We start from the raw sequence: 12783 nt of genomic DNA on the forward strand, positions 1-12783 counted from the left end.
AGAAGCAGAATCATAAAATATTTATCTTTAATGACTGGTTTATTTCACTTAGCATAATATCTTCAGGGTTCATCCATGTTGTAGCATGTGTCAGGATTTCCTTTATTTTTAGGGTTGAATAATATTCCGTGGTATGTAGGGATCACATTTTGTGTGTCCATTCTTCCATTAATGGGTACCTTGTGGCTATCTTGAACATGGCAGTTCTCAGATTTTATAACTTAGTATGTAAGTTATTAAACTCTATTTAATTTTTGGGGGGTATGGGAATTGAACCTGGGGATGCTCTATCACTGAAATATATCCCCAGTCTTTTTATATTTTATCTTGAGACGGGGTATCACTAAATGGTCTGGGTTGACCTTGAATTTGTGTTTCTCCTGCCTCAACCTGACAAGTAGCTGGTATTACAGGCATGCGCTGCTGTTCCCAGCTGTTACTAAGCTCTTAATTAAAGTACAAAAGGACTTCTCACAAACCATTTATAAGATGGTCCCAGGTTGATGTACTTGGTTGAAGAAAGGGGTGAGGGAAAAGTGAATTTCATAATGAAGGATGAGAGGACTGCTTCCTGGGAAGCAGATGAGAAAGTATTTCACTAGCCAAATTATTTGTAGTCCAGGTGATTGAGGAACCAAGGTTCCTGTGGGGGGAAAAAAATATATTTTTGTTTAAAAATCAGCTCTTATCAAACATCCAGGGCTTTTTTTTTTTTTTTTGGTCAGTACTGGGGATTGAACCTGGGGTGATCAACACTGTGCTATATTCACAGCCCTTGTTGTTTTTAATTTTGAGACAGGGTCTCACTAAGTTGTCCAGGTGGCCTTGAACTTTCAATCCTCCTATCTCAGCCCCTTGAGTTGCTGGGATTATAGGTGTGTACAGCTACATCCGGGGATTCTTTGGAGGAAATGCACAGTGGTGTGTGTCTGTGTGTGTGTCTGTGTGTCTAGCAGCTGATAGCCTCAACTTCTACTTCTCTAAGAAATCAATTTTTCTGCTTCTATTTTTGCAGTACAGCTTGAGGTCCGGGACTGGGCTGGGTCCTTCATTAGATCTACATCTTAACTATTTCACCCACTTTGCTGCTGTGGACTTCCTGCTGCCCCTCCTTAGATACCCGGTGACGGGCTGGGACATGTTGGGTTAGGAGAGAGTTGTGGGAATCAGGAGATGCTCAGAAGCCAGGCTGTTGGTCTGGAAGCAGCTCTTCCGGCATCCAGCCAACGTTTCTGCTCATGTTACTTGTTGAGTGTTTAATCTTGGCTCTTGTTGGATCCTCTACCCAGTCTCCCCTTCCTGGGCTTCACTGATTGGCACAGGACACTAAGTTCCATGGCTGCTATTTCAATACAAGACCCCAAGGCTCTGTTTATGAATCCCAAACACTTGTAGGCTTTCCAATCTGTAGTTGGTCTTCCCGGACTTGTATTGTTTTGTTCCCTCAAAGGTCAGACTCTAGGGCTTATTCTGCCCTTGCTGGTAGAGCTCTGGCCAGTAAAGCAAATGCATCAGAACAGCCTGGCCAGTGGGTGGAGGGCCAGGCCTGTTGGCACATACTCTTGGCTGGCATGGGTCACAGTCCTGTTTGTTCTTCAGCTCCTGGCAAAGTCTAAGCAGATTGGATTCGTGTCCCAAGAAACACAGATGCTTCCTCCCGAGCTTGCCTGCCCAGACAGTGCTCCACCTCAGACAGAGCAGCAGTCTGGGAAAAAGGAGGACTTGTCCCTAAGAGTTCTTCTCTTCTATGTTCTCCTGGTTACTGCATTGCTACCCTTCTCTTCAAGCCCATTTCTCCCCTAAAGAGCATGATAACATCCTATCATGTCATCTAAGTGAAGAGTAATTGCCACAGAAATAAAAGGCTTCATGATAAATATTTAAACCTTTTCAGATACTTGATGTACCTTTGTGTCCAGTGTTTCTAACAAAAGTGCAATTTCATTCTAATTCTGCAGTTGGAAGGGGTTTGGGGCATCAGGAAGCAGATAGAATAGATGCAGAGTGTGACTAACCTAAGAGTCCTTGTAGATAGCACTCAGGTAGTAATGGCAGCTGTGATAGGACCTGTAGATCTGCTTTCTGCCTTTCTGGACCCTCTTCATCTTGAAACATTCCACCAGCTGTTGTAAGGAGCACCTGTGTTATCACTGTTATTGAGATTCTGGGAAAAAATTGGGTCATGCTTTTCTATGTAGTCACTGTGCCCTTTACAGGGAGCTATCTGGGGGTATGTACATGGTGATTGAATTAGGGACTGTTTTCCAGTTTCCAACAAAATGTTTAGCTGCATTTTGAATTCTTAAGATGAAGGTATTAAATGCATGGCCAAACTTGGCAAAACATTAACTGTAAAAATAGTTAAGTTTCCAGATACACAAGCAATGAGTTGGCTGGGTGCCTCTTGGCAGGCTTAGGTGATGGGTCTTGATTATAGAAAGGTCCTGGAGACAGTGAACCCACCAGGAAGGTGGATCAAACAAGAAAGAAAGGTCTAGTCAACTACAAGCTGCTTCTGGAAATACCAGGCATTTAAGGGTCTGGCTTAGCAGGCACTTTGCTCACTAAAACCCAGGCTGGGGAGAATGACATAGTTCCTTGCAGAGGCAGAGAGTTGACATTTTTGCTTTGATTTTTGTTGCTGTACAAGGGAAAGAGGGAAGTGTATGGAGCATGTGAAAGTGACATACTGGAAGAGACCAAAATTCTTAATAGTTGGCAACTGATGTATCTAAGGCAGGTTTTGCACAGTGGTGTGTGTCCTCCTCCTGGGCATTTCCAGACTTTTACATTCTTAACTTCAATGGAGTTCATTGGAACACCCCCTCTGCACTCTGCTGGTTACAGGAGCAACCTTGATTTAGTGACTTGTTCTGAAGGAGGTGTAGCTGGAAATTTGTGTTGATGAAAGCCCAAAAGAGCAGAGGTAAATGTGGGTGTGGTCAGGAAAAGTGGCTAGTTCACCTCCCCAGTAGGCACATGGTCAGGGTCAGCGGATTCATAGATTGCCATTCCAGTTCTTCCACCTAGAGGGCATTTCAGTTCATCCAGCACTAGAGTTGGACAGAATGGTACATCCAAGGCCATACAGTGTGAGTTGGAGCAGTGTCCTCAAGTGCATGCTAATCTGACCAACTGTAGCCTTCAATACTCCCACTATTGACCTAAAGGGGACTGTTTTATGTGGGATGGGTCCTGTCCAGAGCCAAACACCAGGACATAGAACTCTCCCTCCCATCCTTCTGGGATTGAACCCTAAGGTGTTTTTCTACTGAGCTGCATCCCAAGCCCTTTTTATTTTTTAACTTTGCTGAGGGCCTTGCTAAATTACTGAGGTTGGCCTTGAACTTGTAATCCTCTTGTCTCATCCTTCTGAATTACTGAGATTACTGGTGTGTGCCACTGTACCTGGAAAAAATGGTTTTAATAAACTGAAGAATTTCTCAGAATGAAGTTCACTGTGGGAAAAGTCAGAATTCGACCACCAGTGATGAAAAGCTGTGCAAGTATGAGAAATGACTATGAATGCCAAAATGTAACAGAGAGATATGGGATTGTGGATGGGCAACATTCCTCAGGAGTTCAGAGCTGCAGTTGGAGTAGCCTGTCCAGAACTGCAAAGGTGAATTTAAAATAGAGGGGTGGGATGGGCACCATGATGCATTCTTGTAATCCTAGCACTTGGGAAGATGAGGCAGGAAGACTTCAAGTTTATAACCCAGGCAATATAGTGAGACTCTGTCTTAAAATAAATTTTTAAAAAGGAGTGTGGCTGGGAATGTAGCTCATGGTAAAGTTCCTCTGGGTTCAATCCCCAGTTCCTGCCCCCAAGCCCCCAAAAAATTCATAATTATTTTTTCATATGTGAAAAGCCCTGATATGAAGACTGGTATCAGTTCTTCTTAATCTTCACCAGGGATAGAATGGAGTTTCAGCAACATTTGGTTAGACACAGGAATTCTTTCCTGACAAAGTCATTAAATAATAGAGTAAGTTATGGGGGGAAGGTTCTGATATGTTGATGAGATTTTCAAAACAGGTTGTATTTTCATTTCAGTAGGATGTATTAGGTCAATCTCATTGTGATGAGTCATTCCTTTGGTCTGAGCTGTTGGCTGGGTGGTAGGATCGATGACCATTTAAGGTCCCTGTTCTAACCTAGGGACTACCTGAGAGCCCCTGCCTGCAGATATCTACCTTAAAGACATCTACCTAAAAAGATCCCCTGAGGTTCTCCTTGTGCCCAGGAAGTGCACCAGTCCCCTAGGACTGCCTGTGGCACTCTGTGGGCTAGCTGGGGGCCTGAAGATGCACTGGTCTAATCAGATTCTGTTTCTTTGTTCTCTTCTCCTTTGCAGTATGAGTTTAAAGCCAAGAATATCAAGAAGAAGAAAGTGAGCATTATGGTTTCAGTGGATGGAGTGAAAGTGATTCTGAAGAAGAAGAAAAAGGTAAGTGGCTCTGAACTAGAAACTGGTGAAGAGGAGACTGGGAAAGGTGCATGTGGGATACTTTTTCCTTTTAGAATATTCTCTGGACATAATCACCCCTTTATCTGATGAGGTCTTCTCTTTCTTTCTTGGCTGAACTCAGGGCACTCTTCCACTGAGCTACATCCCCAGCCCTTTTATTTTTAAAATTTTGAGACAGAGTTAGGCTGGGTTGCCCAGGCTATCCTCAAACTTGTGATCATCCTGCCTTAGACTCCCACACGGTGGGTAGCCATGGAACAGTCTTGAGAATACTGTCCTCTCAGGAGTTCCTGAAGCAAATTGATGTCTATTAAGACCCTGAGCTTAAAAATATGAACATTAACAATGTTAACTTGAGCAAGAGATCCTCAGAGGAAAGAAAGGGCCAAGGCAACCTGAGCTTGTGATCCAGGGAAACTGGCTTTTGCCACGAGTCAGATGGCTTTATTCAGCCCTTCATGTGAAGGAAACTGATGAGGCAGCACCCATACGTGCCAACATAATTGCCAGTTATAGGCAACTTCCAGGTAACAAGATGCCTTCTCACTCATTGTCACCTATCCTTTTATCAGTCCTTGTAGGTGTTTCTCTTGGCCAGTGACTTCCTCACTGACCTCCCCCTCCATTGCCAGGAGCTGAGCTGTCGGCCTTTCAAACCAAGAAACTCAGACTCATCAGCTTGAAGTTTGAGGCTGGAAGATGTTAACTCACGTTGACAGAGCTCAAAAGAGGCTGATGTGTAAACTGGATCAACAGTTTCTTAATTCACTTTGAGACATCGAACAGTCTCTTAGACCAGATACTCTCATTATCCTGACAAGCACATTTCCTGTCAAATGGAGGCAAATGATGTGAAAAGGCGAGTTATCAGAGTATTGCTCAGTGGGCCCAGCAGTGGGGAAAGTTGGCTAAGTACATGAGAGGAATGTTTGCTGACCTCCGTTGGATCCACTGGATGTTTGTAGTGGCCTTGATGGGTGGATACTGTTCCTAGGGTCTGTCCAACAGACCTTTCTAGCATTTTCCTCCAAGACTCTCTGGCTTCTGTACTTCCATGACTGCTAGTACTAAAATCTCCCCACCATCCAAAGCACATGCACTTTTGTCTGACACGATCTTTGTTTACTTTCAGTTATGTTACATTTCAAGTTCTGCTGTCCTGGTACCTGTATGTCCCTTTCAGATAACTTTATATACCTCTGATGTTGTCCATTATAGAGTGACTTCAGGGTTTTGCCTTAGGACGTGGTCTTATCTCTCACATTACTGTCTCCCTATACATCACGTACCATGTGCAGTGCTATCTTCCATTCTGCATGCAAGAAAACTGAGGTTAGGTCACACAGCACTTAAGGACAGCAGAATGCTGAGCATCATCTGGGAGAAAGCCAGCTCTTCCTTCCATTAAGTACAGGAATGCTCTTCTTAAGTAGCATCTCCCTGAGGGAACAGGGGAATCTGTGACTCACTTTGAAACCCTGAGATTGGTAGTCTTCAGTGTTCACCCTGCTGCTGGCCCAGGAAAGAGGTGATCTAGCAGGTCTTTCCTAAGTCCGATTCTTCTGATGCCAGGCTTGGGAAAGAGGAGCTTCCTGTCCTACCTTGCTTCCTCCACCCACGCTCAGTGTCCGTTTCAGGGCCATGGCTATGATTTGGATAAGGCCTTTAATCATAGTGTACATTTTCAGCTGCCTGTGCCAGATGAACGCACATTAACAGCAATCAGCCTTTTTGTCATCTTGTTCCCATGCAACAGTCCTCTGATGTCTGCATGTGCTACCACCGCACCGTCTCTCTTCCTACCTGTTCGTAGGGTTGGCAACAGACTAGAGATGCTATAGTGTAAGTGCATAATTTTCTCCAAGGAAATGAAGCAGTTGGCAAATGTCACTGATGGCCACCATGATTAGGTTAAAAATTGAAAACCTTGCTAGGTAGCTATGGATGTAGTGATGACCATTTCTTATATTCATCCATAGGACAGCACTGCCGTGTACGATTGTCATTCCATGGTGGTTACTCAGTGTCTGTACTAGACCAGTTGGCAAAGATTTTGAATAGTCCTCTGTTCCTGCAGACAGCATGCTGATGTTTACTGGGTCAGCATGACATGTTGGAAGGAGCCCTAAGCAAAGGCAAGAAGACCTGGGTTCTGGTCCTGGCTCCACCTTTCCTGGCTCTGTCCTCTGAGCGAATTATTTTGCCTTTCTGATCTTCAAGTAAAAAGAATGCGGAGCTGGGTTGGTTAATCACTTTCACTTTTCCAGCTCAAATACTCTGCAATTTAAACTTGTACATAAATTTAGATCACCAGTATGTATTTAAATCTTTGAAAAACTACTGGGCAACAAAGAAAGCAGACACTACAGGCTGGGTGGTTCACTATATGGTTTTGTCTTCCAATCCTCTGGGCCAGGAGGAGACCCTCTCAAAGCAGCCACTGGGCCTCCTTTCTTAGCCTATTTGTAACTGGTCAATGGTGGTGTGCTTCCTGTCTGAGGAGGGAGGTGTGTTTACAGGGGACTCTTGACCTTTAGAGAACTTTCTAAGAGAAGGGGCAATCTTTGTGAGCTCAGCACTTACCAGGTACATGGACAAGTGTGTTCAGAATTTGTGGCTCTTGGCTGGTTGGATGAATGAAAATTATTTGGATGTGATAGTGTCATTATGTCAGAAAGAAGTAAGTACTTGGCAACAGGATATAATGAAGTCTAGTTTGTTCCTTTTGATTATGACATTCTTCTCCCTCTCTCTTCTCCCATCAGTCTGTCAGTTTAAAAAAAAAAAAAGGAAAAAATAAGAATCAGAGCCTTTCCCAGATAAGAAGGCTTCAGTAGGAATTGTTAATTTAGACTGTGGTAGTAGGACTTGTTCTGGTGACTCTGATTCTCAGGTGTGTTGTATTAGTGCAGGCAATAGCCAAATATATTGTAATCATCTCACTGAGATGCAAAAACTGTATTTTTTGTTATATTAATAAGTATCTAAAAATGCTCTCTTCTTGAACTAATGCCAGCACATAATGAGTCATAAATTCCTTTCAAATCTTACGTCAAATTTGTGGTGTGAACTCAGTTACCAAGATAATCAGCTTTGCTTTGATGTCTCTCAATCTGAACATTTTCTTTAACTCCCAACTAGGCCCAAGTAATTATCTTTTCTGTGTACATAATAATGATTATTTATTATAATTCCAGAATTACACTGTACCACCATTTGCTAGGGAGTGGACTCCTGAATAAGAAAGATTAATCTTGAACTTCATTCAAAGGATTGTTCCAAAAGAACCTAAAGGGCCTCAGTTTCATGTGCTTTCTCTTATAATCCAATGACTTTGTTGGGATTCCTTAAGACAACGTTCTAGAAATACTCCATCATTCCCATTAACAAATATTTGTATAAGATACATAGGGGTACAAGATACGGACCCTTTCTAGCAAAGTTTACTATATTTCATGGCACTCTGTGTAAAATAGATCTATTACAGTTCTCCATTTCACTGGAGGTGTTTTTCATTTGGGGGAATTTTTTTCCTTTGGTACAAGAGATAGAACCCAGGGCCTCATGCATGCTAAGCACATGCTATACCCCTGAAGCTACACCCCAGCCCCACATTCGATTTATTTGTCTCTTCCCCCTATAAGCTGTGAACTTTTGGGGGCAGGTTACATGTTTTCTTTCAGATCTTATCTGTTTGGGAAGGTGGAAGGAGAGAGGGAGCAAACTGATTGAAGTAATTACACACTAAGATGATATTTGGAATAGCTACCAATAATCTAATAATAGCTGACACTGATAGTGAGTACCTACTGTTTTTTAGTCTTGTTTGATGTACATATCCCATGAAGTAAATGCCATTATTATGCTCATTTGCAAAAGAAGATTGAGCAACTTGCTCAAAATCTCAGGTCCCATCAGTGGTGAAGTCTAGATCCAAAACAGGTATGTCTTGCTCAAATCTCCAAGCAGGTTCTTTCTGCTACCATGTTGCTGTGTGTGAGTGCTTGTGTGTGTGTGTGTGTGTGTGTGTGTGTGTGTGTACACGTGCGCGCACATGCACAGGTGCATGTGTGCACATATGGTGCTTGCATTTGTTGTCTTTAACTTCTAACTTACATTTTGCCACAGGGACATTCACATCATAAGGCAACTATTTTCATGCCCAAGAAATAGTATTAGGTTACTATGGTAACATAGAACTCAGATCTAACTGGGTAAATAAAGGGGGCACTCAAAATTATAGAGCCAGAATTTAGGAGAAGGAACTTAAAGAATGATCTGGATTGATTAGATCTGGCAACAGAGAGTGAGATAGGTTCAGGGACACCCCCACCTGGTGTCTAGGTCACCCAGGTAGACATAGTCATTGACAGGACCAGAGTATGAATCTGCTCCCTAAACTCAGTACAGTTTTCTTTTTACCATGTTGTCTTTTGTGGCCTGCTATTTCTTGCTAGTTTTAAATGGGTGTATTAGGAACCCATGTGCATTAGGTGAGGATTCGTTAGAAAATTGTGTGAGTATTTTCAGTTTTGAAATGCATTTTCCTATATCTGTAGGTTATACTTGAAGGTAGGAGATAGCTTTATTTTCAGCCTAATCCTATTCTACCTAGAAGCATGGAGACTTTGCCAAGCTAGGTTTATATAGTCTTTGCAAGGATTTTTTAATTTAAGAAAAAGTTTTAAAAGAAGTTGCCATTGCTGTCAGATGCATGAATAATGTGCATGAATAATGACAAAATTTGCAGACTTTTAGACACACTTACTGATTCCAGTAGGGATAGTAAATAAATGTCAGTAGGAATCCCTCTTCCACCTTTGGGCTCCTGGGACAGGGCTTCAAACATGCCATATCCGTTTTATGCTTCCAAAAATAGGGAGGATGACTGTGATAATTATTCCTGACTCTGTTTTCTCTTGTTGGCAATGTTTCAGGCAGATCTACCTCTAAACCAGTTCTCACATAATATGCCTTGCCAGGAGCTTTTAGGATGACAAAATGGCTGTGAATTTCCATGGAGGACTTGACATTTGTACTCAATAGATAAAGGAAAAAGAAGGTCCTATATCAAGAATGTGCTTACTCCATTCTGCAGTCTTTCAACACAAACATAGTCAGCCCTTTATCTATTTCCTCTGTTCAGAGTAAAGGGGAGTGAAAGACTTGCTTGGAGTAGCAAGGAGAACATGGAGTCTAGAGGTAGAAGAGATAGATAGATTTTATTTACCACTGGACCAGGTGAATTTAGAGGGATATAAGTTCCCCCTGAGCCTCAGAGTTCATCTTTCAGGTGGGGGTCAATTTTAATAATGTAAAGAAAGCATTATGTAGAAGTTCCTTCTTTAAATAGAGCAACAGGCTTTTCCTCCATATCAACTAAGATAGTTTTGAAAAATCAAAAATGAAACATGTAAAGATGAATTTCCTGTATCTTTCCTTTCTCACTTTCCTTGTTAGTCTGACATGAACAAGCGAGTGCAAAGATGGGATTAAATGCCTGTGGGAGAAAGTGAGGAAGTACCTGGGAAAGAGTGGGATGGCTGTCAGACTGTAGGCCTGCCACCAAGAACCAGAGACAGGGAAGGAAGAAGAAAGGTTGGGTGAAAGTCTCTTAAACAGCTGGGCTGTCTTAGAATGTCTTCATGTTCAGTGCTTGGCTGGGAGCAGCCCAGGAAATCATGGTGCCTAACCAAGTTCAATGATGAACTTCAGGTAGCAGCATCTGGGGCCCTTGGTTAAACTCTCTGTAACTGGACTTTTGAAGGGTACATTCTTGTGACCACAATTTCCCGTAAATGTCCTCCAAGTTAAGCTATGTATCTCACTGACTTTGGGTAGGGGGATGAAGTACTGGGGATTGAACCCAGGGTACTCAGCCAACCAAGCTCCATCCCCATCCCTTATTATTTAATTCTGAGACAGATTCTCACTAATTGCCTAGGCTGGCCTTGAACTGTCTCCTGAGTATCTGGGATTACAGGTTTGTGCCACTGTGCCCAGCTGCAAGCATTTTAAAGAGAAAAAGAACAATACAGAAACCACTTCCTCCCCACTTTTCATATGGAAATATTTTTTTAAGGAAAAAATTTTAGGAAAAAAATTTAATGAGAGAAGGAAAATAGGAAGGAAGGCTAATGACTGGCTTTCCGGTTATAAATCAAAGTTGACTTCCACCATAGGACAGAGATATATCATTGAAAAGTCAAAGTAACTATAGTCAAACTCAGTTTAACTATCTTTAGAAAGCTCACATAGTTCTAAATTATGCCTTCTTCTTTCCTTCCTTCCCTCCCTCCCACCCCACCCACTAGGGATTGAATGCAGGGTCCTCTACTACTGAGCTACATCTCCAGACTTCCTTTTTACTGATACCCTGTCTCAAAATTAAAAATGTAAAAGGAGAGGAAAAGAGAGGGGTCTGGGGAAGAAACTTTCAAAATAAAGGAGATAAAGAGAGAGCACTTCAGACCAACAGAGAAGAACGTGTTCATTTAAGACAGTGGTATGAGAAGATGAGCCTTCCTCTAAGTTAAGCCATTCAGAGTACTGCAATTGACTGAATCCTACTGAGTCCTAGAGCCAGAACTAGTCTAAAATTCAGGAGAACTTGGTTCTAGTCTAGACCCAGCTGATAACCAGGGGTGACACCTGGCTCAAAAATGAGCACACACCTCAGAGCGTTATTTGAAAGAGATGGGTAAGAGAGGTGGGGGTCCTTCAGTTCTAATGTTCTTAGATTATCATTTGGTTATTGAAGGGATTGCATTAAAAAGTTCTAACACATTTGCCTTAGGTTATTGAATAACCAAAACACTAATAAGCCAGACATGGTGGTGCATACCTGTAATCTCAGTGAAGTCAGGAGGCTAAGGCAGGAGGATTGCAAATTCAAGGCCAACCTGGCCTTTAGTGAGGCCCTATCTCAAGATTAAAATTAAAATTCAATGGTAAAGCACTTCTGGGTTCAATCCCTGATACCCTACCCCCTCAGAAAAAGGAAAGGAGAAAAAAAAAGGTGAATCCTTTCTCTACCTATTGTACCCTTTGTATTGCCTTGATGATTTCCTAATCTCTTTATAGATTTAATAGACTTACCCAAGGATTACTATAAGGCCTTTAAAGGGAGAGGACTAGATTTTAATGGCATTTTCAGAAAAGGAAAATAAGTAGGCAAAAAGGTCTTTGTGTCCTCCATCCCTACCCACCCCCTTCAGTATGTTCTATATGGATACTGGGACTTCTCCCTAAAGTAAGGTATTTTCTGGCTTCTATAAAACCCTGACAATGTTCACACTTATTAAATTAATACAAAGTGCCTGGAAGCCTGGCCTCTTCATCCTCCTAGTCAGGAATGCCAAAGAAGGAAAATAGTTGTTCTGTATTTTGTTGACTCATTATTTGTTCTTCTTAATGAACATATTAGTTACATTCTTTGGGTATGCAAAGAAGAGTCTTGCCCAGGGTACTTTTGATAATGGAGGCATGCTAGTAGGCTAGGAGGAAAGAGGCTGGCATTCAATGGCTTTTCTTTCTTAGCATTACAGCCAGATTGAGTGGAAATATCTGCAGCAGGTCACAAAAACCATCTGCTGTTTTAGGGGCTCAGCTTAGTTTAGTGGAGGATTTGATTGAGCAAAACTGGGTCTTTGTATCCTGGAGCTCAGGGATCGGGCAGTTTCACGCCAGCCCCTCTGTGGTGTTTTCAGGCACTGACTACTGATCCTGAGCTCCACTGGTCGTGACCAGTTAGCATGGTGGTTCTCATCAGCTGCACACAGCAAAAACCACATTGTCCACCCTCAGAACCCTCTTCAGGGCTGCTCATATCAGAAAGGGGCCCGTGGATGTGGCACATCATGAAATGGTCTCTTTGGTACATGGAATCATTCTTCTAATAACTTTGAAAAATCACAGCAGAGCAACAGGGAATACTACGAGGAGCAAACTTTTCTGAAAGTTAAGTGTATGAAAAAAGCAAGAATTCATTCCCTCAGAGCAGCCTCTGCTGCAGGCCTCCCTTGAGGGTTTAACTGACAGTGAATGTTTTATTGAGTAGCACAGTGGGTGGGCTCTGGCCAAGCACAACATTGATGGGATCTTGGTCAGTTGGCCTTCTTTGGAGACAGGGGCCTTCCCTGTGCCAAGCCTGACTAAGACTTCCACAGGAGCACACAGTATGTGGACAAGGACCTCTGGCCGGGTGTTTCACTTTAACTTTTCTTTGATACTCAGTCCTACATCAGAATCACCTGATTCTGGCTCTGAATACTATATCAGAATCACCTGAAATGCTTGTTGATACTACAGA

The 12783-nt window shown here is 42.4% G+C and overlaps 1 protein-coding gene across 2 annotated transcripts in view; it reads left to right on the plus strand.

The window, feature by feature from the left end:
- Nos1ap (nitric oxide synthase 1 adaptor protein) overlaps positions 1-12783 on the plus strand; it is a 294816-nt gene that overhangs the window by 206425 nt on the left and 75608 nt on the right. For both annotated transcript variants that reach the window (XM_076861497.1, XM_076861498.1), the window contains exon 3: positions 4359-4451. In XM_076861497.1, coding sequence (XP_076717612.1) covers positions 4359-4451 — 93 coding nt within the window. The remainder of the gene's footprint in view (positions 1-4358; positions 4452-12783) is intronic.

This window comes from Callospermophilus lateralis, chromosome 7 (assembly GCF_048772815.1).
Source record: "Callospermophilus lateralis isolate mCalLat2 chromosome 7, mCalLat2.hap1, whole genome shotgun sequence".
Classification (NCBI taxonomy): Eukaryota; Metazoa; Chordata; class Mammalia; order Rodentia; family Sciuridae; genus Callospermophilus; species Callospermophilus lateralis.